At 35.9% G+C, this 24,406-nt stretch overlaps 4 protein-coding genes across 6 annotated transcripts in view; 2 read left to right on the plus strand and 2 right to left on the minus strand.

The window, feature by feature from the left end:
• The first annotated feature begins 241 nt into the window (after nucleotides 1-241).
• APC10 (anaphase-promoting complex subunit 10) lies at nucleotides 242-4,457 on the plus strand. Of its 2 annotated transcripts, none has more exons than XM_022073187.2 (4): nucleotides 242-529; nucleotides 1,864-1,963; nucleotides 2,870-3,032; nucleotides 4,100-4,457. In XM_022073187.2, the coding sequence occupies exons 2-4, from the start codon at nucleotides 1,864-1,866 to the stop codon at nucleotides 4,383-4,385; spliced, it is 549 nt and encodes a 182-aa protein (XP_021928879.1). In that variant the 5' UTR covers nucleotides 242-529; the 3' UTR covers nucleotides 4,386-4,457. The 2 variants fall into 2 exon arrangements, with proteins under 2 accessions (XP_021928879.1, XP_021928878.1); XM_022073186.2 differs by having other exon boundaries at nucleotides 247-529; nucleotides 1,832-1,963.
• Nucleotides 4,458-5,423: 966 nt separating this feature from the next.
• LOC110834240 (RWD domain-containing protein 2A) lies at nucleotides 5,424-9,794 on the minus strand. The gene is made up of 3 exons (XM_022073185.2): nucleotides 9,175-9,794; nucleotides 7,907-8,335; nucleotides 5,424-7,739 (listed from the first exon to the last, which is right to left on the minus strand). Exons 1-3 carry the CDS (start codon nucleotides 9,472-9,474, stop codon nucleotides 7,485-7,487), a joined length of 984 nt encoding a protein of 327 aa, XP_021928877.1. The 5' UTR covers nucleotides 9,475-9,794; the 3' UTR covers nucleotides 5,424-7,484.
• Nucleotides 9,795-10,086: 292 nt separating this feature from the next.
• Nucleotides 10,087-24,406, plus strand: part of rib (BTB/POZ domain-containing protein ribbon) — a 155,240-nt gene continuing 140,920 nt past the window's right edge. The window contains exon 1 of the mRNA XM_087353589.1: nucleotides 10,087-11,798. The gene's annotated coding sequence lies outside the window, so the exon portion shown is untranslated. The remainder of the gene's footprint in view (nucleotides 11,799-24,406) is intronic.
• RpL31 (ribosomal protein L31) lies at nucleotides 12,117-13,657 on the minus strand. 2 transcript variants are annotated; one of them, XM_022073189.2, is made up of 3 exons: nucleotides 13,518-13,657; nucleotides 13,088-13,317; nucleotides 12,117-12,308 (listed from the first exon to the last, which is right to left on the minus strand). In XM_022073189.2, exons 2-3 carry the CDS (start codon nucleotides 13,309-13,311, stop codon nucleotides 12,158-12,160), a joined length of 375 nt encoding a protein of 124 aa, XP_021928881.1. In that variant the 5' UTR covers nucleotides 13,312-13,317; nucleotides 13,518-13,657; the 3' UTR covers nucleotides 12,117-12,157. The 2 variants fall into 2 exon arrangements, with proteins under 2 accessions (XP_021928881.1, XP_021928880.1); XM_022073188.2 differs by having other exon boundaries at nucleotides 13,511-13,635.

The following is a 24,406-nucleotide window of genomic DNA, read 5'->3' on the forward strand; positions in this document are numbered from 1 at the left end:
TTGTGACCGAAATTAAATTATTATGTAACACCTCTTCAGAATCTGATCAATTGCTGTCATAATCTTTCGCAAAGGTTTGTTTTATTATTCAACAGCTACACTGAAAAACCATAGCTGAATCTGGGTGTAAAAATCGACAGGTACCCTAGTAGGTCAGGACATGTTCTACATCCTTTGGTTTAGCTCTTATAAGGAACACAGCGCCTAACGTCGCTTTCTCACCCCCAAATTTCTTTTGCATTCTTCTGTAAGTCCTCTGTCGCTCTTTGCTTTTCTAATGCCTTCTCCCCATGTTATTGGCGGCCTTCTGCTTATATTCTGGAAGTAACCATTCCATTGCTGCCATATGGCCATACGAATTCAGTGGTTTCTTTTCTATGAAGGATCTATGGAATTCAAACTGTGACCAATTATAAGTAAAGCTTGGAAGCTGCTGACAACCAATCCCAGGATTGATTACAAAAGAAGAAGATGTAGATGAACTGCGCCTACGTTAGTGCCTACCGACGCCACGGATGTGTGCTGTACTGTAAGTTAGGTTTTAATCCTGTTTTTGAAAATGTTAGATTAAATGGTAGGAAATTTAAAAAAAAAAAGTATTCCAAAAATAAAACGGGTTGAATATAAATTATGTAATAATAACAGTGTCTGAAATTTTTTATTCTTAAAGGGATTCTAAATAATTGCTTACAATAAATAGTATTCATAAGATGTTCCTTATTGTTTTGGATGTTGCTTGGAAATACAAGTTATTTTCAGTATTATATAATTGTGTATCACGATGTTGTGTATAATTTCTGCCCAAGTATATGTCTGATAAATATAGAAGGAAAGGAGAAATTTCTGGAAACATTACAAACACAGACTACACATTCGATGGATTCAGACATTAGTAATGCTATAACATACACCACAACTAGAGGTGAAGGAGAAAAATGATGAGGAAAGTGTATATGCTAGTTTGTGGGAGTCATGTGAAGTTAAGTCTGTGGATCCCAATGACATGAGACATGTCAGTTTCCACTCATGTCACACTCAAAGTCTGTTGGATCAAGCACATTGGCTCAGTTCAGTCTTCTGGCTTGCTCATATGTTCATGTTGGGAAGAATCTGCTACCAGACTTGCCAGACACATTCATATGTTGCTGGGATGACTGTGATGGAACATTCAGCAACCTACAGATTTACTTCTGCTATAAGCAAACAGTTCAGATTGGCATACCTTATAAGGTCCAGAACTATTCTATGTGCTTATACTAGGTTCTCTTTTAGAATACATGGTAGATTTCTTGAAAATCTCGTAACTAGCACTTAATCTGCCATAAATTCAATTTTTATTATTATTAGTGTTCTGTCTGACGACAGGTCCGTTTACTTGGCAGATGATTCAGAAGTGGTTTGCCATTGCCTTCTTCATAAATTCAAAATAAATTAATATGTTATTTTGTCCGAATTATTTTGTGTGTGTGCATGGTTGAGTTGCTGTGAAATATTATATCCATAATATCCAGAACATTTCTGGAGTTCACCTAGCAAGTGTAGTACCAGGCTTTTGGATAAAGTTAAAGGAAACATCCAACCATTTACTTTGGTTCAATATTAGGATCTGCGAATGCTTGGATTTTTGCCACATCCACTTTTGCTACATTGCAAAATATTTGATTTTTGCCTCCTTCTGATTATTATGATAGGCAAATTATCTCCCTGGTGTCAGAATTTATAAAACAGCTTGCAGTTCTTGCATATGCTGTAGTGCTAAGTTTAGCCAGACACTGTGCATAGGCATAGCAGTAAACCTAATTTACCTTGTGTTTGAATGTTCTGTTTATAGATATATATTGTCTTTTTGCAATGACCACAAAGATGGGTGTAGAACCTGTTGATCCAATCCGTGAAGAGAGGGCTGGCAAAGTTCGGGAAGTTGGTTCTCAGGCTATATGGAGCTTATCATCATGTAAACCAGGTATATTTGAAACTGTATTAATGTTGTAGATTTTGGGTGTTCTTCCCAAGTATTAGACATGTGACTTGATACATATATTACAAAACAGAATTTTTCTATCAAGTTTTTAGACAGTTCCCTAATGATTCTTTTCTTTGGCCTGAATATTTTTTGAGTGCAAGGAACCCATCATAATTTTTACAGTAATACCTTAATATCTTTAAGTTCATTCAATATAGTGTTTAAGATATAATATTGGTAGAATTTGTAATCTTCTCATCATTTGTTTTGTGGTTGAAAGGGTGTAATTTGCTGTATCTCTAATAAAGCACATTTTAGCTGCTGTTAATTCTCTTCTCACCAGTCATTCTTATGACCTGTGATTTATTTACTTGGATTATTAAATGGCACTTTCTCACTTGCATGGGTTACATGATGTTAAATGACAGTATACAGGCACAAACAGTCGAAGTTGCTGGCATGCCTTTAACCCAACCAACAAGTATGATAAGACTGATTATAACTGAAAAATGGCAACATTATGACCTATACTAGGGATGTACCACAGTATTAGCTTGGAGGGACTTAGGAAAACCACTCCTCTTGGCTGAGATTTGAACTGTAGGTTTCGTCTGTGACCATCTCGATCAAGTACTTTCATATTTGAATTTCTTCATGCCTTGAGAGTAATGATGGTCTGAAAACTTTGTCTAAACTTCAAGCCAAGTATCTCACGAATACAAGTCTGTGCAGCTACTTAGGATAATATGTTTGTGGCAAATACATGTGGTTCAGTATCAGGTTATATCACTCTTTAATTCTTATAATTCACTTGACTTATCCTTCATATAAGTAAATTAAGTGATACCAATATTTCTTTAGTTTTTACTGCTTATTTATACTTTTCTGTTTTGTGTTTTCTTTCAGGTTTTGGTGTTGACCAATTGCGTGATAATTGTACGGAAACCTACTGGCAATCTGATGGACAATTGCCACATCTAGTAAATATTCAGTTTCGAAGAAAGACAACTGTTCATGATATATATATTTTTACAGACTACAAACTGGATGAAAGCTACACTCCTAGCCGGTAAGTTTCTAAAGGCACTTGTACCATGGTGTTTATACTATATCATCTGCAATTAAAGTATTTTAATATTTGCTAATGATTGAAAGCAAACATTGTATAGAAATTATATTACATGTTTGTTATTTTACAATGTAATGAAGTTGCAGGATTTAAACTCAATATCAGAAAGTCTTTAAATATTGGATGTGTTGTTGCCATTTTTAAATATTCTGTGCGTGTTCTTTTTCAGTCAAAGTACTTGACAATTTAAATGAGCTTCAAGGAAAATATCCTGGTTTTACCCAAGAAATTTTGAGCTATCGTGAATTATTGTTCTAAAACTAATAGTGGAAATGTTGTTGCAAAAAGTCTAAAGTAAACTTCTGAGCAGACTGTCTTCGATGATACAAACATTTTAATAACATAATATACATTTTCAGGATTGGCAGCTTGGTGATACCAGTGTATGTTTCATTAACAGTGATATGTAATGTAATGTTATGAGTTTATCAAGATTTAAATATTGTTCTAAAAACTTATTTCTGTAGTGGTACTAAATGTTACTTTGTAGAAGTTAGCACTCATGCTGTTGTCTCAGGGTCCCATGTTGAAACATTGGCTTGACCAGTCTTTTTTCTTCTTCAGCCAGTCCAGGCAAATACTGTGATAATTTCTTAAAATATACCATGATCACTTCAAGATGTTCCCCCTTTTACCATTCTTATGTTAGACCAAAAAACAAAACATTTATGGTGGGGTGGGTTGTCCCTGACTAAATCTTCTTCATCCTTCCATAAGCACTCTGTTTTTCTGTCTACTCTTTCCCCACTTGGTTTCAGCTTTAGTCATTGATCTTGTCCCTTGTCATTTGATATCTTTATTTCTTACACAGAGTAATCCTATTTTCTATGTATAATGTGTCCATATCACTGTGTACCAGATTTCATCTCATCTTCTTTCACATTTTTCTTAATGACCTGCTATTAAATGCTTAATTTTTAGTCTTATTTCTGTAACTGGCCAACTGATGCCATGTCCTAGGTATTCATCTAGTAATTTGTAACTTATAATTCATGTCTCTGTTTCAGTATTTCAATCCGTGCTGGCACTAATTTTAATGATCTTCAAGAAGTTGAAGTGATCGACTTGAATGAGCCTACTGGTTGGGTCCTCATACCACTTAAAGACATTCATGAAAAACCAATAAGGACATTCATGATTCAAATAGCAGTTATTAGCAATCATCAAAATGGAAGAGACACTCATATGCGACAAATTAAGATACACTCTCCGATACAGTGTAGAGGAATTGGAATAGAAGAATTTGGAAACTTTGTGACTGTTGCTTGCCAACAATATAGCTACATAAGATGAATGGATTGAGTTGACAAATGTAAATCGTTTTAACACTTCGCTGACTGAAATATATTGTATTTTGTATTGGTATAGTGCATTTTATTCATTTCCTTCAAGTCTTTTTCATTTTCATAGCTAAGGTAAGTTGAAAGTTTAAGTTACTCCTGCTGCTCATAAGCTATTCTGGTACCCATTGGATAGGAGGCTGAGTGGGCCCCAGACTAGTCCTGGATGTGGTGGCCAAAGGCAGAATTCTGCCTGTAGCTAGTCAAGTGACTGACAGTTATCCTGGATGTAATTTTCATAGGTTCCTCACTGTTGTACTCCATAACTGTTGACCATTCCAGTTCCCATCAGATCTTTGAATGTCCTGGGATAATTTGAACATGACAGCCATACAAACTTTTGAGATGACAGTAACAGTAATACCACTTACTGTGGAACCCTAAGCAAATTCTGTCTTGATAGATCTAAACCTGACATTTTTCTTCATGGTGGTAACTAATGAGCATGTGAAATTTTGTATGGAAATGGACCATAAATATATTTACGAACTATATATGAAACTTTCATACTAACAATTACACGGTGACAATTTGTAGCTTTGAAGTGATATTTGGCATATATGATGTAGATGGACTATATTACTGGAAATTAATATAATTATGAATTAATTTGCATCTGCAGGTGTCCCTGTATAGTTTAAAGCATCTGAAGAAAAGTAGGTATCGTAGGTTACCAATTTTTATGTTACATTAATTTTAGCATACTGTACTGCCACATTTATTTTTGGGACAGTGCAGTACTCAGATTTCCTTTATATTGTTTTTTAGAATATAAAATTCAGCCTGTACATTGTGAATCAACAGAGCTTTCATTTTAGAGATGTGTTAGTGTAAATACTCATTACTCTGATGGTGAAAGCAACAAAGACCTCTGAAATGGTAAACTTCTACCAGAGTACATGGTAATACAACCCAGAAGACATCCATCTTAGTGTAAATACAATCTGTTCGTTGAAATCTATAAATAAGCAATATGAAAAAAGACATTACAGAATGTCACAACTTTAATATTTATTTTTTGTGTAAAACAGCATTCTGTTACATAAGGACATAAAGTTATTACTTTAGTATAACACTTCAAATCTCCACAAATAAGTTAGAAAATGTATATACATTGTAACATTTCTGATTAATTTGAACATTTACCACTGAATGGTGCTAGTGATGTCAGAGTTATCTGGATGCTTTGGATTCCTCAGGTAATGTTGGTGTTTGTGGTAGCGTAAGCAATCCTCAGTCACTTGTGTGTGCAGAAATGCACATAATACACATAGAAACAAAACTATCTGGAAATAGTGAAGGGGAGAACCCACTGTCTGTCTGCTATTGATAACAAAGAATGTAAGAAGTAGACTGATAATAAACACCCATTTAATGCTGAATTTAATATAAGCAAAATTATACAAAACTGCACTTTGGAAGTCTGAAACAGACACTCAACACTAATAAAATACATTACTAATCTTTTATGTTTCAAGACAAAACTTCTTTCTAAAGAATTAACTACTGAAGAGTTTTATGGCTGAGTTCATTTAATCTTAACAGTTGTGAATGAAGTTGAATTAAGTCGGAAATTTCAAAACATACATATAGTCAACAGGTTTAAAAATACAAAATAAAATCCCTACTTGCCTCCATTTTTAATCTTGCATAATCATATAAGTCCTCTTAATTATGTACTTAAAGAATACAAACTATAATGTATAAAACTGCCTTAGGTAAGGCAAGATAAAATGCGTACTTACAAAACAGGAAGATATGAAGAGTGGCAGTCAAGTTAATGTACTATCTCTTTAAAACAGAGTTGTCATTTGAGATTAAATGAACAATGCAAGCCACTGGCTCTGAGTCTTTCCTCTGTAGAACTAAGGTGTTTGGTGAACAGGATTTTAGGTGCTCACATAAAGTGGCCTGGTGTGGCAAAGACCCACGGGTTATATTTGGGAGGTATCAAGTTCAAATCATAGCCAGGTCACCCACTATCCTAACAGGTTTTCTGTGGTTATTCTATTACTTCGGGGGGGGGGGGGGGGGGGGGGGGGAAGCTGAAACAAACAGGCTATAACCATCTCCTTCCAAATCCATATCTACTCACCATTCATGATAATCCTAGTCAACACTATAATCTGTGCACCATTAAATAATCTGAGATGTATTTAGGTATCCACAGAAACAAATTGGTAATGCACAAGTTTAATCTTAACTTATTAATAAAAAGGGTATGTTTTGTGATTTTTGTCCTGAACAAGCAGCTTTGAGATGGTCTGAATCTCCATCCAAGGAGCCATACTCTCAATCTTATTAAGAATGTACAAAACTTCTGACAGACGAGGCCAAGAATTGAATAAGGCTATAGCACCAAGAAGAATCATATATGTTACCAATGTACATCATTAGGGTTGTATTGGAATTTTGTTTGATATTCTTCCAATGGTGAAAATAATTTGGGAACCAGTGGTGTATGTACTTTCTTATACTCTAGCAGTACTTGAAATTTCTGAGCAACATTACAAACCAAACTGCAAATATGAAAGACACAAGTGCAACAAGTTACATTAGAAGCTACACATTTTTATATAAAAAAGTAATGAAGTTTGTATTAAGCTTTCTCCTTTCGCTGCCAGGTAGTACTGAACCAAAAAAGTACAAATTAAAAATACAAAAATATATACCTTACATTATCTCCTTATCCATTTCATACTTTGAGCATATGCAAATTAAGGTCATTGTATAGTACTGAAAAACATAACTGATCACCTGAATCTGTAACTTATGAAACAATATATTCAGAATCTGACCAATTAACCTGTGTGATCAATCAGTTAGTGATGAAAGAACATAGTTAATCTATACATTTAATTAATTGTATCACTTGATTAATTTCCCCAATTACAAATATTTGGCTCAGTTAATGACCCTTAAGATCTAAAGTTTTTACAGACAGAAAGCATAGTGGTAGTATAACTTAGAAACAGCTTTATACATTTGGTAACAGTTTTATTACTTTTGTTTGATACATCAGAAAGCTGTTAAGCAAAATATGCCTCATATTTCAATGCTGTGGGTTGCTGCTGCATTTTCCATCAACACCAAAGTAGTCTTTGAAGACATAACTGCAATTATGTTCAGTCAGGTAGCGATACAGTTCTCCCATATCCATATGGCATTCCCTTGACTTACTCTGACTACATTCAAATGAAATTTCTTGAAATGCAGAGAACTTGCGAAGGGAATTCACACTTAATGAACTTAAGTTAATTACTTCCTTTTTCTTGCACATTATTTTTTTCCAATTCATGCATTTAACCTGTAAAATGAAAATAGAAACACTAGAATTAACAAGTGATTGCTGTCTTCTGTGTTGTTGCGCCATGTAGTCTGGTAGATGTTTACTGACGTTTCAGAGGTCCTTGCTCATAAAACAAATTAATAACCAATTTACATACCGAGAGGTAAACACACACATATACATACCTTTTGCCACCATTCATTGCAATCTCCAGCCAATCCTTCTGCACAAATTATTCCTGGTTTTCCAGGTAAACAAAATCCTGTAATGCTGAACTCATTTGCAAGATCTAGAATCTCCCTTCTTTTAATTTTGCTATAAATATGATGAGAATAAATCCAGTATCGTGTAAAGAACGTATCACTTTCATCACTAAGATTTACATCTTTCCTGGGTTTTGCAGATTCAACATGGTATCGGGATGCATTTTCCTGCAACCATGATATTGCTGAACATGTGCAAATCTCTCCTCTTTCAAGTGTAGATATATAATTGGCTAAATCACTGTTTAAGATGTGCTGCTGGTTTCGATCCAACTTGTCACTTCGGACATAAATATCTGGTTCACTAGCAGGGTAATCATGAGGCAAATTAATGCACACTTCCAGCTTTGCCTAAAAATGAAAACAGCCAATTATTGTTAACAGTTTTGGACTGTAACACATTTCCAGAACTTTAAAACTCCAGAATTTCTATACTATCTTCAGTTACTCAGCATATTCAGATGTAATATTATTGCAATATAAATACATAGGTATTACTTCCAAATGTAATAATAATTAAAAATAATGAATACTAAAGTTCACATACAATCTCTTAATTAAAAAAAGCCTTACCACAATGTGCCAAGAATATTTGACAGGACACATACTTGTCTGATATTTGAGTGGCCCTTATAACTTCAACTGTGAAAACAAATATTCATGCTTGCCAGTGTAATTGACATTAATAGCAATGGATAAACTTGTATAACACCATTCCCATGTAAACAACAACACATTTATGCTTATAATGGGAGGGGTTGTGTTGGGTGTAATATGCCAGTGGGTCTGTAATAGTGGAAGCACTTATGACAATCATGTTCTTAATCTGCACTACACAAGATATTTACATAACACTATGTGACGTGTAATTCTGCGGAAATGACTGTACTCTGCTTTCCAATATTAAATAAACAAATAGTTAGCTGACACATCAATATCAGAAGCTGGGTGTAATGTCTTAAAAGTCAGTACCTTGTCCTAAACATCAACCAGGATTTTATTGAAGGGCATGCATACTTTCCTCCCTCTGTGAAGCTGCTGATAAATATAAGCTTGTCTAAAGGGCTTGCAGAGGTAAAATCTTCTGTATTAACCTCACCCTAAGATCTATATGAGATCAGTGAATTCATTTTGCTAAACCCTGGTTACGATTTTTCACAAGACATCACCCAAGTTTATTTTCATCATACCTTATCCATGAATAAATTGATGGTAAAGTCTAATCGAGGGGGATAAATCGAACATTTGCCATCAACAAATTCGTTGATATCAGCTATCACACTATAATCATAAACGCAAAATTCTCCTGGATTTGAGAACATGGATTGTAACATTTCCACTTCTGACAATTGTATTCTCAGCATTTCTTCCAGATTTCCATTACCAACAATTTGTGCTATTTGTTCCTCAAGTTCCTTAAAATCCAAATATTCATTATCCTTCCAATCACATGCTGAATTTTCGTCACAATTCATTGTGGCAAGATACATTAAAACGTACGAATTCGCTAACTATTACTGTACACATATGCCGTGAATAGAAACTTAGTACGGCACGTGGATTTGATAAATGACAGTCTTCGGTGCGTAGTTTGCTGCAACCTCTTAAACTCAGATATTATACTTTCCTATTTCCGAAACGCCAATATTATGTTCTTGGCAAAAACTGGTAATTTGAAAGTTCTTCATAATTAAACACAACAGTAACTGTTTCATTTTTATTTGGACAAACATTATTTTTTTTCTAAAAAACTCTTTTTTGTAATCAAGACCACAAACTGTCTATACCAAAGAAGACTAGATTGAATTTTCGCAGCACGCAGGGGCGCAGTATCATTGCCAGCATACAGAGTAGTAAACTGCGCCAAACGAACAATAGTATATTACCTTCACGTAATGCTTAGTTTAAGATAATATATTACAGTTTAGTTGACGGTCTTTATCGGGCTTTCGGCACTCCCAAATTCACAAACTTAATTAAACAGTAACCACCTACGTACTAATGGTAATATCACGTTCAGATTAGGGTATGTAGAATTTGAACCATGTTTAGTTTACGGTAGTTGGTGATCTCGGCGCTGCCAATCTCACTCGCTATTGTGCCTTCGTACACGAATTTTACCGAAAATGAAATGCAAGATTGTGCTCCATAAGTCTTTTTACAATAGATTAGCTTACATGATCCTCATCAATCAGGACGTGGAAAAAGTCGTTGTACAAGATAAGATACATAATACCAAAAAATATTCACTGTTCTAAGAAAGAAAAATTAGCGTCATTTGGTTAGTCTTTCAATCGCAGGAAAAAGCGACCATAAATATCATGGCGGAAAGTAAATGGACAATGTGAGCGGGAAAACTTAACCGTTGTGTGTACCATTGGCGACTTGTTTATATAAGATTTTATTTTACCAAGTAGTGACTAGTGAACGTAATTTATCGCAGACCATCGGTGGTGAATTTGTAAAATTGGTACAAGTAGGACAAAGCGAATGAAATAGTCATACCCCATTAAAGCGCCTTTTGCCCACCTCTAATATTGGTGTCAAAGTGGGGTAGTGGTAAATTTAAACCCTTATTTGCCTAGTTTTTTCAGTTTTAGACTACCCAGAAAATGGAGAAATAGTTGGCAATGTTTTGCTGACGTGTACTAGGATCTTGTTCTTGTAGGCACATTTTATTTTCACCAGCACTTAACATTGCCACTCCCCATGTCAAACAAATGGTTGTCATTATACAGTACACATCTGGTGCATACTAACTTTCTTACCGTCACCAGAATTCTTGGAATGTTACCTGTTACTGCACAGCTTATTCTGGGGAATGTGCCCATTACTAAATCAATGATTTTCCAGTAGCAAGCTCATTTACTGTACTGACTTGGATTTGTAATGTTACCATTTAAACTGGTCACCTCTAGTAACAACCCACCTCCATAAACAAGTTTATCTGAGGTTTTATTTATTAGTTCTGAATTTTTGGTGTACAGCATGCTTATATATTGAAAATAATCATAAAAAAAAGATAGGGCACTGTATCACACAAAATTATAATGCTTAAATGGTACATTTGTATTGCCACATAGTGGCTAATGTAAGTAATGTTTTACTGGGGGGATTCTCTTTTAAATTACATATGGAATTTCTATTCCAAAGATTTGATGGGTACAATGTGAGGGTGGCAGTATACAGAGCAGTGCTGTATGAGGTGACTGTATATACAAATCTGTCATAGCATGTTACAACTTGCTCTTCTAGTCTTCTCCCTGAAAGCCAAAGTAATAGACTAAACTTACTGCATCCATTAATGCTTCAGCTTCTGTAACATAAATGAAGATTACATATTCTTACCACTCATGGAAGGATGGTATAAAATTGCAAGATAAAAATCAATAATAGTGTGATTTCTAAAAATGAATTATAAAACTGGTGAACAGTTACACATTTCATATTGATTTGAAATGTTTCTGAAAATAATTTTTTTTTCCCCAACCATCATAACTTTAACCTCAAAAAGAGCAGTTTGACAGTTTCTGACAATGTTGATCATACTCCATTGTAAGACAAGAAAATAATCATTATCATGGGTGTAATTCTCCCAAACTGGTTTGGAAGTTTGATGAGAGGAAGTAGTACGAGATATGACATACTTGCTATGATTCACCTACAAAGAGATACTGCCACAATAATTGTGAATGAGTTTAAAATGAATGTGATATTCAAGAAACTGTGTAGTGAACATTAGGACACATTCTAAAATGGGAAATCTCAAGATGCCTTGGAAGATGTAGTGTGATTGGACTTTCCACAAACTAAGGTAAAGTACACAATATGCTTATTAATAAGAAACTTTTGTTTGGAGTCAACCATTACACTGATGATTTCTGAAAAACTGCATTCTATAACTTTAGATGTCTTTTAATTGATTAAAAATTAAATTATATATTCTTCATTGGAATGGTTGGCCAGCAAACCACACAATTTAAATAAGAAGTATAAAAGGAAAAAAGCATCTTTTCATGTTTCCATACTTTCATCAATTATGGCCAAGAAATTATAGCGCATACTGTACTTAAAACACTGAGGAAGGGGTCAAGGCAAAAGGAATGGGTAGTTGGCAAAATAATCACTTGGGTTATGAGACAAAGTTTTATTGCAAGAAATCAGTCACAACACTCATTCCTGGCTGGCATCAACATTTTCTGTCTGCAATCCTTTAAATGTTGCTACAGGTACATAAGTGACCAAAGTATACAACTTGTTTGGTGAATCTTCATCATCATTCCTTCTCCGGGACAGGCGAACTCGAACACGGAAAGGTACATTCCTAGAAATACAAGATAACAAAATTAAATTTATGGCACAGAACACACAAGATTGTGAGTGTTCCATATGGTCAACTTGTGTAAACTTTTCCTTGGTACAGACTTCAGCGATAGCACTAAGAGCTTTCAACAGCAGGACACTTTTAAGTCATATGGACAGACAATACAATTTGACAACCCTTGTACATTTTGAGGAACAAAAATCAAGCCCTTAAACTCATCATGTTTATTGCTTAATCTGTTTCTAATGAAGATAGTAAACATAAAATCTCATGATGACCCCAAATGTTATATTTTCTATTGGTTTCAACAAAAATGAGCCTGAAATATAATCACAATGTGAAAGTGATTGTTTCCACCATTAATGAAATATTTGAGAACTAGAAAACTTTGTCTCACACACTCATAATCAAACACAAATACTATACTGAGGAAGTTCTCGTATGAATCTACTATGTACTCTACCAAAAAAAGTAATGCAAACCACAAACAGATTCCTACCATGTCCATAAACTTTTTCAAGTATACATTAATCTTCTCTAATACTTTGTTTATAAGATGGATTTTCTAAATGTTCTGTTCCTATGGGAGTGAATTTTGTACTTACAATGCTACAACATAATCCAAAATTAAAATACAGAAAACTTCATAGGTGCTGCTAGTCCTATGGTAATATTCATCTACTAGGTTTGAACATACATACCAAACAGTACTTTTGTTACATTTATCAGTTTTAACACTAAATGTGCTGAATTGCACTGAATGTCTAATAATTACAAACCTGATACCCTTTGACCACACTTGCTTGTTCAATCGGGTATCTACTCGAACATCGGGAGTACCCATCTGTTTCATTGCAAATTTACGAATTTCTTTCACGGCCCGGGGCGCACGTTTCTTGAATCCGACTCCATGAAGTCTTTTGTGCAAATTTATAGTATATTCACGTGTGACTACTTCATTGATAGCTGATTTGTTTTTCTTTTCTCCTTTCGGTTTGACCATTTTTACCTGTAACAAACGAAACGAAACGAATTTGCATACATCCTGAAAGCCCCACGCCACATCAGAGTTACTACATATTTATAAGGTCTACAAAAGCTTTCGTAATTGAACAATGAAAGAAACAAATTTTTGTTACGAAATCTACATTTTATCACATATTTAACATTAACATTTTTTAGATGAATATAGATATCAATACCAATTACTTCTATCTGCAGAACAGAAACACCATTTAGACACAGAGATTTTAACTGCACTCTAGTGGTAGAGACGTAAATTACAATCGATTTCCGCTTCCCAGGTATCGATACAAACAGTGTTACGTAGGTGGTGCCGTTGCGGTTTGTATTGTAACTATGTGAGTACGTAATGTGCAAGTAATGTTAATCCGGAGGGTTTTTTACGTAACACATCATAATCGGTGTGGGCAGGGTTCCATTTGTCCTTTCGATGTCCCCCAAACACATGGTACGAAGAAAGACGGCAGATAGGATGCGAACGAAAGCGAAGATTTCGATTTTCCAAATACGTTGACACAGAAACATAATCGAAAGCAAGTCGCCAACTGACTCGAAAAAACACACTCAAAAAAGAAAACTTCTAAAATTGACTCCTTTTTTGCAATGTGTTTTTATGAGAAGGGTTACCCGACATAAAATTATCACATCATCTCACTGGACGACACAGAAAATCCATAGTTGATAACATTATTGTCAAATAACAAATAATTATAAAACGTGTTTGCATTTGTTTATTCAGCGGCTTTTGCGGAAGGCAGAGTGTTAACGTCTCAGCCATTCACATATCCCTTTTTGAGATGAGAGACTGGTGTTGAAAGGGAACTGCAGCGGATCTCTCATGGCAGTACTGAGATCATAATTACCCAATTGCTGCTGAGTTCCTGCTGCTCATACGCTGATTTTATATGTCCGAATGTCAGAAAACCCTCCGGCAGTAGAACCTCGAGGTTAAATGTAGTTAATATTAAAGTTCGCCATTGGGCATGATCCTGATAGAATTTCATCGGTCTGCTTCCTTTTCTCAAAACCTGTTTCTGCAACATCTGTCTTGTGCTATTATCCTATATCCTTACCGCTTTTCTAAGTTTCAACAAATTTCCCTATGCAAATTCGGTAGTTATTTCCTTTTTCTTTTTTTTCTCGTTCGAGCTGCATGACAAGTCTTAGCCCAAACGATATTAGACTAGCTGTGAAACGACCATCATCCTTGCTATGTAATATCCCAAGTTATCTGTCCATTTGATTAATTTCTCTTACGTCTTAATGTTTTCATGAGCTCACATTTTTGAAACGTCTGTTAAGCATGTACTTCCTATCAAGCAAGAGACCATCTATTACAGCCACACAAAATAATTGACAATATTATTGTTTTGGAAATTGGGTAGCCTAATAAAAATACAAAGTAATTCCTGAATTCGTTCTTGTCTGTCCTAATGCCGTCTACTTCTCCCAGTCTGTCTCGAAACCTAGGCTGATGAGCTGACTTTTGTCATTAATGACTAATCATGATGCGCTTTCTCAGTATCCCGAGAACGCCGTAGTCAAAGGATACGTATGCTGCTTCCATAGGCCTTGGGGTCGAAACCACCCGGCTTCAATGCTAATTTTGAGCTCGTCAGTCAATGTTTACATCTGACAAAAGGAGTTTTTGTGTGTGTGTGAGGAATACTAGGACCCACTTTGAATTGTAGGTCCGCTTTACCAACCGCCACCCTATCTGTGACTTGAGAACAACGGAATGTGTTTAGTGCATGCTCCGACCGACCTCAAAACCGAATGTGTCTGTTCAGTGGTTTGTACTGCTTTGTGCTCGGAAAGCCTTGGGTTAAATTACCGGCTATGAAGCCGGCTATTCAGTTAGAACTTTTCGGGTTTTTTTACTCGTTTACTTTAGGCAATTACTGGTATGATGTCTTAAAATAGACTACGACTGATACTTACAAATTATTATGTACAATGTTATCACAGAAATTGAGAGCTTTACCGCTGTGGCAGCAGCATATGTGGTGTGAAACGAACTACGAACTGCGAATGAAACGAATTGGTTAATTACGTGTGATTATTATTCGGTTAAATATATTAATATTATACGTTATTAATGTTATGTATGTTGGTAAAACAAACTTTTTGGGGGGTTTCAGATCTTTGAACTTTCTCGAGGTGCAGAAATGGCTAGATCAGATTGTGACTACAGGCGTTGCTAACAGCTACAACTTACTGATTTCAAGCTTCCCTGTACGGATAGGAGGTTAGAGATTTAAACTGGGCTGCAATTATTTTATTCCATCACCTTTTCCCAAGCACTATAACACCATATTTCCTTCTAAGTTCACTTCACCATATTTATGTGCTTGATTTGTAATTTAGATAGAGGTAAAGGATATGTTGATGGCGGTACTCTTCTTGCGAGTTGTGATGTCATGTAGATTCGTAGGTAGATACCAACGTTTGGGAGAAATACGCTGTTTCCATCTTCAGGATTGAAGTAGCGGTTCTGGGAAATGAAGAGTTTATAAAGGGATAGACGAAGGTCGAGCTAGGGGAATGGCCCAGGAGAAAGCATGTTTCTCCGAAACGTTGGTCTGTACCTGTTAGATCACACTGAAATTAAACTTTGAACAGCTGCTGGAATAACAAGGAAATTAATTCTATCGTCATTTTCTGAATAGTCTGCCAGGGAAAGGTTGTGAGTTCTAACGGTAGAAATCAGTGCTGCACTAAAATATTAAGCTGCCAAATGCTTCAAAACTACATATTGTTAAGGGGTGATATATTTGTTGTTGTTTTTAGACGATTATTATTATTGCCACTATTTTATTATCATTACGCCCATTATCATTTTTTACTTTTTTAGATAGCAGACTGTAAGACAAAACATTTTAAACTGCAAGGTAGCAGGCGTTCTCCGAATTGCATGTTGAATGAAGCATTACTAAAGGCAATACGCTTCTAATATGTGTTATTTCAACTGAAAACGTAATTTGAGTTTGATGAATGAAGAAAATATAGTAGGAATTTGAAGGAAAGAAAGGTATAACCCTTGATGAACACATATATATGAATGTCAGCCATATAATGTGTGTTAGAGCAATTGCTGACACTGTTGAAAAGTTTAAGAACCCCTGAACTCGTGAAGATTTTTTCCCCTCAGAAGCGTCAATGGACCATTGACAATTGAATGGAGATTCGGTATATCGTTCCGTCTACTTGTCCTTCTATCTGTTTCCCTCCCTATTCTATCTCCTGTGAACGCACTTCCCTTCTACACTGCATCTCGTCTTCTGCCGTTCTATGTCCTTCCGATGACCTCTGGAAGTTTAGAGACTCGGGGGTCATTGAATTTCGACTCTTGTCCTCTATCCAGCCAAACTTTTTTTTTTACTAGGTCTTTCGCGGTGCAATGCCCTCCGAACAATCTTACATAGGCTTACACGCACAAGACATTCACTCACAGGGCTATTGAAACAACCAATTTGGTAACGATTTCCTCCACCAAATAGGATACTGCCGATAACAGGAGAAAGTAATCTCAGAGATAGTAATTATCGGAACAAAATGGCAAAACACAACCGCACAAGAATATTCTTTCCAGGATTAAAGTAAAAAACAGTTCTTTCCCTCCTTGAACATCTCTGTGAACAGCCAGATAATGACACCAACACACAAAAAGTTGTTGACTGTGCTTCACCCTTTGTGTAGCGAAAGTTAAAAAATAGCTTCCAACAAAGCCTCCTATTCAACGATGGCATGAAAGATGTAGCATGCGCTATACCGTTATAAAATTTAGTTGCATTAGAGTAATGCTTATTTCTTGTCCTCTGCCGATATTCAATTCTTTTTCTTTAATTTATTATGAAAGGTGTGCTGTGGCGTTGTGTGCTCCTCTGTCTTCCGTTTCTTAATCACTTTGAACCATCTGAAGGAACTGATATGAATATCAAGCCACCAGAACATATCTCACTGCTGAAGGCTACTTTTTAATTTCTTCGCAATAATAATACCGACATGGTAACCTGCGAACTTAGGTGGGATAACACTATATATTATCTCGAAATGTTGCGTGGTAATAGATCTGCGAAAGATAACACTCTGATGGTTCTTAAGGATCTGATGTAATAATTACGTACGTTAATTAACCACTGAAGACAGGCTTGTGGCGTTTTGCATGGACCACGACACACACTTTAGTTGTATATGAAACTTTTGTTGTGATGTAGTGAACAGACTATTTCATCATACAGACAGAATATTTATATCGTAATTCGTAGGTCTATATGTTGTTCACTATAAGTGATATGAAAATAACGCATTTGATAAGTAACTTATAAAGAATCGTATAACACCTTCACTTAGGCTGGATAGTTATGGGGTTCGAACACCAAATTTGCAGGATACGAGGCACCGCTATACCACACCGTTCAGTGGTGGAAGGAAGTGACACAAATCTACCTTTATCTGCCTGTCGCCTATCCCTACAATATATCACTTGGTTTTGTTTGTTTATTCCTATAAGCCAGCTGCCCTGTCACGAGGCAGTATTTCTGGCGGTGATAATAGGTCGCTGATTAGGAGGGCGGCGGATCGGAAGGAGTTCCATGAGACGAGGGTTGTGGCAGTCGGGGGAAAGACGGGCTACTGGGGGTTGGGGGATATAATCACCCCACCACCAGTCTAAACAAGGGAATGGCAAATGAAAGCCGGCGTCTAACAAGATTTTCAATTGGGTACTGACGGTGGTGAATGGAGCAAGGAATGTGAGACGGAAGAGAGATGAATGGATTATGGTGTATGTTCCCGTATCTATTTATTTTTTACGAGTTTTCATGGAACGCGAAAAAGTTGTGCAAGTTAACGGCAAAGGTGTAGTCGAACCCTGACAAGGCCACCCGCAATATTGGAGTAAAAGCGGGAGAGATAAACTTTTTATTTTCTGTTCTTGGGTCTCTATATTTTTACTTATTAAATTATTAAAGTGCCATATTGTGCGAAATATTGCACTTATGATCTTGAGAGTAAAAGGAGGGCAAACTTGTGGTGTTCATGTCTACACTCAACAACTTCTGCAAGAGGTCCATCATACAATTTATTTTTGGAGCAAAATACATATCAGTTTTTGTATACAAAATTTATTACGCCCATCTGCTATCATCGTCCTGATGATGGATGTAGTAAGGACCTCTAAATTGTTGGTAACATTTACCAGACTATGCGGTGTAACAACCTATAAGACAGTTGTCTTCAAACTTTCCGCTGTGAGAACCTGAAATCTCACACGAATTTAGTAATTTCTTTTGGCCGAAAGTTGGTTTATTTCATCCAGTCCACTCTTGCTGTATGGGAAACGAAATATGTACTATTACCGAAATTTGGCTTGCTGCCTGTAGGGTGTGTGGTATTAGGACAGGGTGGGGGTCTCCAGTTAACAATCAACAGGGTGGGAGAATTAAATTTTTTTTATGACAGTATCCACCACCCTTATTGACCTTCCTCAGTGTGTTCAAGGTTATGCTGTTTACATGTCCTGTCTGGCTTCTCTCTTCCTCGTCTGTTGTGACGCTGTATAAATGTCTCTTTTTATATCTTTGTCATTTGCGTGTATCTCTCTGTCATCATGCAACACAGCGATCTTTGGTCTGTGGAGAGCGAAGCTGTCGTTTCTTGCATTTGTGACTTCAATGTTGAAGTTCATATTTGGCTCCATTTAGAGTTACCAGATGGCTCCTATCACAGATGACACTCAACGCACAACTCTGCCAAATAAAATGCAGATTTTTAATTAATTTAGAATCAACAATCTGATACAACAGATACATTGAAAAGAATCTTAGATACCGGTCTTTTTTGTAAACCCTAACCGACTTTCTAATAAAGAACAGTCTTGTGGGCTGTAACGCCGTGTATAATTTAAGAATCTTCTGACTTTTCGTAAGAACTTCGTCTTTCATCGTGAGAGTGATTCCACATTCTATGTAGATATACAATGACAACCTAAAAACTTACGACTTACTGACTTGTAAGGTGCAGGACTTTTCTTGAGAAGTTGTAAGTTACTCAAGAATTTCTCCTAATTTTAGAGAAATGTATTCACAATAGGACGCCATTGAACCTGACAATCAGTTTTTTCGTAGAGCCTTTTATCATTTTACCTAACGCGAAAGAAGTACAGTTTTGTCCATCTCCAGTGATAACCAACCGGGGTTTATTCTTTGGGCTAAAGCGGCTGGGGGATGAAGCTAACTACTCTCCACTGTCTAGTGCCGAGATTACGAATGCGTGGCACTATACCTCCAAGTTTTCATACTTCTGCATGAAATGGTGTTTAAGGGCCAGGAACAACTTTACTTAGGATTTTAACTGGTTTGGACCAATGCTGTGTTCTTCCCTTTGAACTCATTACATTAAGTAGTTTCGCCACGGGAACTGTTGGGTCCGGATGTATAGTATTTTACATTTTTGCTGATCAAAAATTTATCCGCTAGCACAGCCACTTTGTCTAATAAAAAGTATTATCAAATTCCCTTGTCTGTTTCTTCTATACCACGTGCTACATGCTTTGTCCATCTCATTCGGCATGGTTTCACCACTTCATTGATATCTGGCGAAGAGTACAAGTTATAAATTTCGTCTGCATTCCTGTTAGTTCCCTCCTGTTTGGTCCAATTACTCTTCCAGGCACCTTAATCTATGTTTTTTCCTTATCGTGGGAGTTTAATACCTAAATAATAATAATAATAATAATAACAACAACAACAACAACAACTACAAAACTTTAACGCCGCTTTCTTAGTTTCTTAGCCCGGACACTTCGAACCTAATTTTCTATAAAATCTGGTTGGTTGACACATTATGAGAAGAAATAATTAGGCCCTAAATTCATATTTCTTCAGTTCAGTAATTGTTCTACCGCCTTAGATTCTGAAGTAGATCGAACCGATTATTCTTAATTCTTCGTGCCTTCGGACACTTTTAAGCAGACAGTCTTCTGAATTCTTACTTATCATCATCATCATCATCATCATCATATTCCATTTCACTCCACGCTACATAATTATTACACTTGAAACATCCTAGGCAAATAAACAATGAATGAACAGAACATACGATTTCATATTTGCCCCATCACTGACCATTTCCTCTAATAGACTCAAAAGGTAAAATTATAGAACAAAGCAGTCTACGTTCTGTGATCGTATATGTATATATATTCTAAACTGACAGCTTTCCTTCAGATATTAATAATAAGTTAAACGTACAGCTGAATGACAGACATGCAAATTCAATGTTATGTTACACCCGTCGTATGAATTTTGGGATAGGCCTGCATTAAAATGCCCACAATTACATGGCTGTTTGGGATGTGACAAAACGTTTTGACATATCGATTGGTTTCATTTTATTTCATTCCTTTTATATTTCATGAGATGCCGTGTCTTCATTTAAAACTGAACAGGAGGTTTGTACACTTTTGTACTTGTATATCGGTGCCTTTTCATTTTCGATATGAAAATTGAATTAGAATATTGCTGACTTGGATACAGAATTCATACAAAGTCACATCCACTCCTTGTAATTTAGCACAGAAAAGAAAACTCCCTTAATGTTACCGGAAATGTCATTATAATCATGTCATCGAGGACCGTACTTCCCTGTGCCTCATACTCGGTAGAAAAAGAAATTGTTTGCTGTCTTCCTTGTTTCCTTCGGGGTCCTTTTGTTTTTGCAAAGTGACAGCTCCTGGTAGCTTCTTCATACTTGAGGTATAAATCTACTCTGCGTGAACTGATTTTTATTACATTTTATGTCTTGGGGTAATTAAATGGGAATATGGTATTAAAAAGGGTTTAGAGATGGAGGTGTGAGGATATCAATTGAATTCATTAGACTTAGTATAGGGCCCAGTGGCGAGCTGTTGAAACTTAGGGTTCCATAAAAGACGGGTAATTTCTTAACTTGGTAAGTGAGTGACTTGGAAGACTTAAGCATAGATACGTGGGTAGTATTAAAACACATTGAGAAGTTGGGTACGGTGATATAGACTAGATTCAGCTAAACAAACATAGGATGCAAGGGAGATTTTAAAGGAATAAATCTCAGACTCTCTAAAAAGGTAATTTTTGTTCGGTTAAAGAACTGTGAACTTTCCAGGGAAGACGCTGTACCATACGAATTTAATAAATATTCTTATCGTACAAAAAAATATATATGACATAAAACATAAACCTGATAAAAATAATGATTCCTATTTTCAAATCCCATATCCTTTTCCTCTTCTTGAGCCGTGCCAAAGAACTTATCCAATTGCGGGGGCCTATCTAACGATTCGTTACATGGTAGCTCTTCTGTTTTGATTGCATAGTAAGGGATCATCATTATGACTGTTTCATAATATGGAGGAGCATTTTTAGCTGCTATTCACGACTTTTATTCAACATGTTTATATTAGAAGGCTGTTTCAACCTTCCTCAAAGTGAGGGCGCGTCATGCTCTGGTGACAAAGTACTCGCCAAACGCAGAATGATTGTTTACACTTAGTGAAATTTTAAATATGAGAACCTGAATTATAAGCTTCTTCATACGTGACATGTTGGTATGAACGTCAGCAGTAGAATTTACAATTACTATGAGTTGCGTGTTCTGAACTCCATATGTGTTGTTAACCTGTACACGCTAGATTTATTATTTAAATAAAAAGCAAAGTACCATCTTAATGATGCTCGCTAAATGCAATCCTTCAGTCGCTTTCATGCTTCATAATTATTTCAGCAGATCTATCGCTGCTTGTAAACTTCGTAAGGATCCTGATTTCAGTCACTCCTTCTTCGCCCTATGCAATTTGCGTGCATATTTATTTTATTACTCTGCCTTTGTTACTATGATTGATGTGTTCTGTAGCCAGGAGGGGACACAGAACTACCATCTTTACTACATGTCGTGTTCTTAGAACGTTATTTGAAATTATGCTCACATTTAAATTGAAGCTTTGAGGTTTCAAATCCTCCGCCTCCCCAACAAAAATATTTTTGTGACAACATGAAAATAGTGCTTTTCCCGAACATAAATTAGTCTATAAAATAAATAGTTTGTTATGAAGCGATTGATGTTCACGGTAGTAGGAAAGTTATTTTTGTGTAATAACGTATGATTAGACTGCTAGGGAACGATATTAGGGAATGAACTTGCACTTTAAAACATTTTAAAGTACATTTAAAAACATTTAAAATATATTTTACAAAATATCTTGTATTTTCACCATATGACGATGCTGTTTGTACATAAGTATGTTTGTAGTTTGACGTTGTTGGTTGTGAAGGCTGGAGGTGGATGGCGCTGGTACTGGTTTAGAGGATCATGTCCAGTGGCGTGCTTGATATTATTTGTGTTAAACCTTCTGGTAGTGGTAGTTCCGCTCTTCACATCTTACGCTAAGATAATCGGTTAAAATCATTAAATTAAAACGAACATAAATGGCAAGACGTCCTAACACAATGAACAGAAGACTGTTATGCAGGCCGCGTTTCAAACAGTTCTAAAGTTCTTTTAATATTTTTTTAACATATTAGAGGGACTAATATTTTGCAGCTGGAAACAGCTGGTGAAACACCCGTTCTGTGCAAGGTCTACGCTTGATCCTGCGAATGAACTTTATTCGGGCGACAAGCAGTTGTCGAATTTGGTCACTTGGTTCCAACGTGGTGCTAGTTCGTGAACAAGTACAACCAGCTTTATCATGACCATAAAGGTCGTTGCCCTGGGTCCTGTAGAAGGGTTTATGTTGCTCCATGTGGTTGGTAGTGCTGCCAGCTTGCTTGCTTGTAAGTCGGGTAATTTACACTAAATGAGGAAACGTGGTCTTCATATTGTAAACGCCGAGGGGTGAAATGAGATGAACCAAAACTTTTGCTCCTGCAACACTTTTCTAACCCTTTTTTTATCTTCAAAGAACTGAGAGAGGATGTATGTCTATGGAAGAATTCTACAGGGATGCCCAGTGTAAGTTTAAAATTTTAACTTTTTATGTTTTATTTACACAGAGTTAATGAAATGGGTGCATAATGTGAAAGGAATACATATCTGCATTTTTTACGTCCAAAGCTACTCGACGGATTTCGATGAAACTTGATGAAGGGGTGTTTATGTTAATATGAGACGAATTTAATTTTGGTCCTTACAGGTCGAATAAACCCCTGCTTTGCATGAAACTGGGATCTAGCTTAACTTAATTTCTTAAGAACTGTTCACTGTACGAAAAAAGATATGACACACGACAATGAAATGTAAATATTAATGGTCTAAATTTTGTTTGAAATATTGCTCAATTGATTTTATATTTAAGAAAATACGAGAGAAATTCTTATGCCTCTAAACAATATCTGCACTGTTGATTAGCATTGTCAGCGATGTATTTTCTCTGCAGTTAAGAAAAATAAAGACCAGTGACTGAGTAAAAGTTGCTAGAAAGCATCTGGTATACTGGAATAAACCCTAAAATCCATTTATTTAAATTCTACTGACGTTGACTTTTAGAAAACCTTTGAATACGTCTTGTCTAAGTTTCGTTTGCTAAATAAGCCGTGAATGGACTTTTTAAGCTATTGATGGTAAAAGACTTATTCAGAGCAATTGAATATGAAAGTTGTTTTAAGGCCTTCTATCCTCAGTTTGTGTCACTAAACAGGGACTCCACATCCTTTAGTTCGTGTGTTTCAGCTAGACAGACATAGTCGTGCAAAGCAGTTTCGTGGATATGGATGTGTATAATAATTCAGTACACTATATCATTAAATTTGTGAAAAAAAGTTGTTCGGGTTTAAACTGATACACTATGGCATGATTCTCGTTAAATAAACAGAAGATATATTAAAATGTTTCAAATAAAATATAGATAATAATGAGATACGTACTTTATATTATATACTAATTTTTTCCGAGCCCTTTGCGTTAAGGAGCTGACAAAATTCTGCACTTTAGTGCTGAGAACTTTTACAGATGCGCTTAGCATACATATATCTTTTCACTCTTGTCATGTCCAATGATTTCTAGTATCTTACTTTTAGGTTACATTAGTGTATTTAAAT

The sequence above is a fragment of the Zootermopsis nevadensis genome, unplaced genomic scaffold (genome assembly GCF_977971745.1).
Source record: "Zootermopsis nevadensis isolate Lab colony 2312 unplaced genomic scaffold, Znev_1.0 Znev_ptg000022l, whole genome shotgun sequence".
NCBI classification, from domain to species: Eukaryota; Metazoa; Arthropoda; class Insecta; order Blattodea; family Termopsidae; genus Zootermopsis; species Zootermopsis nevadensis.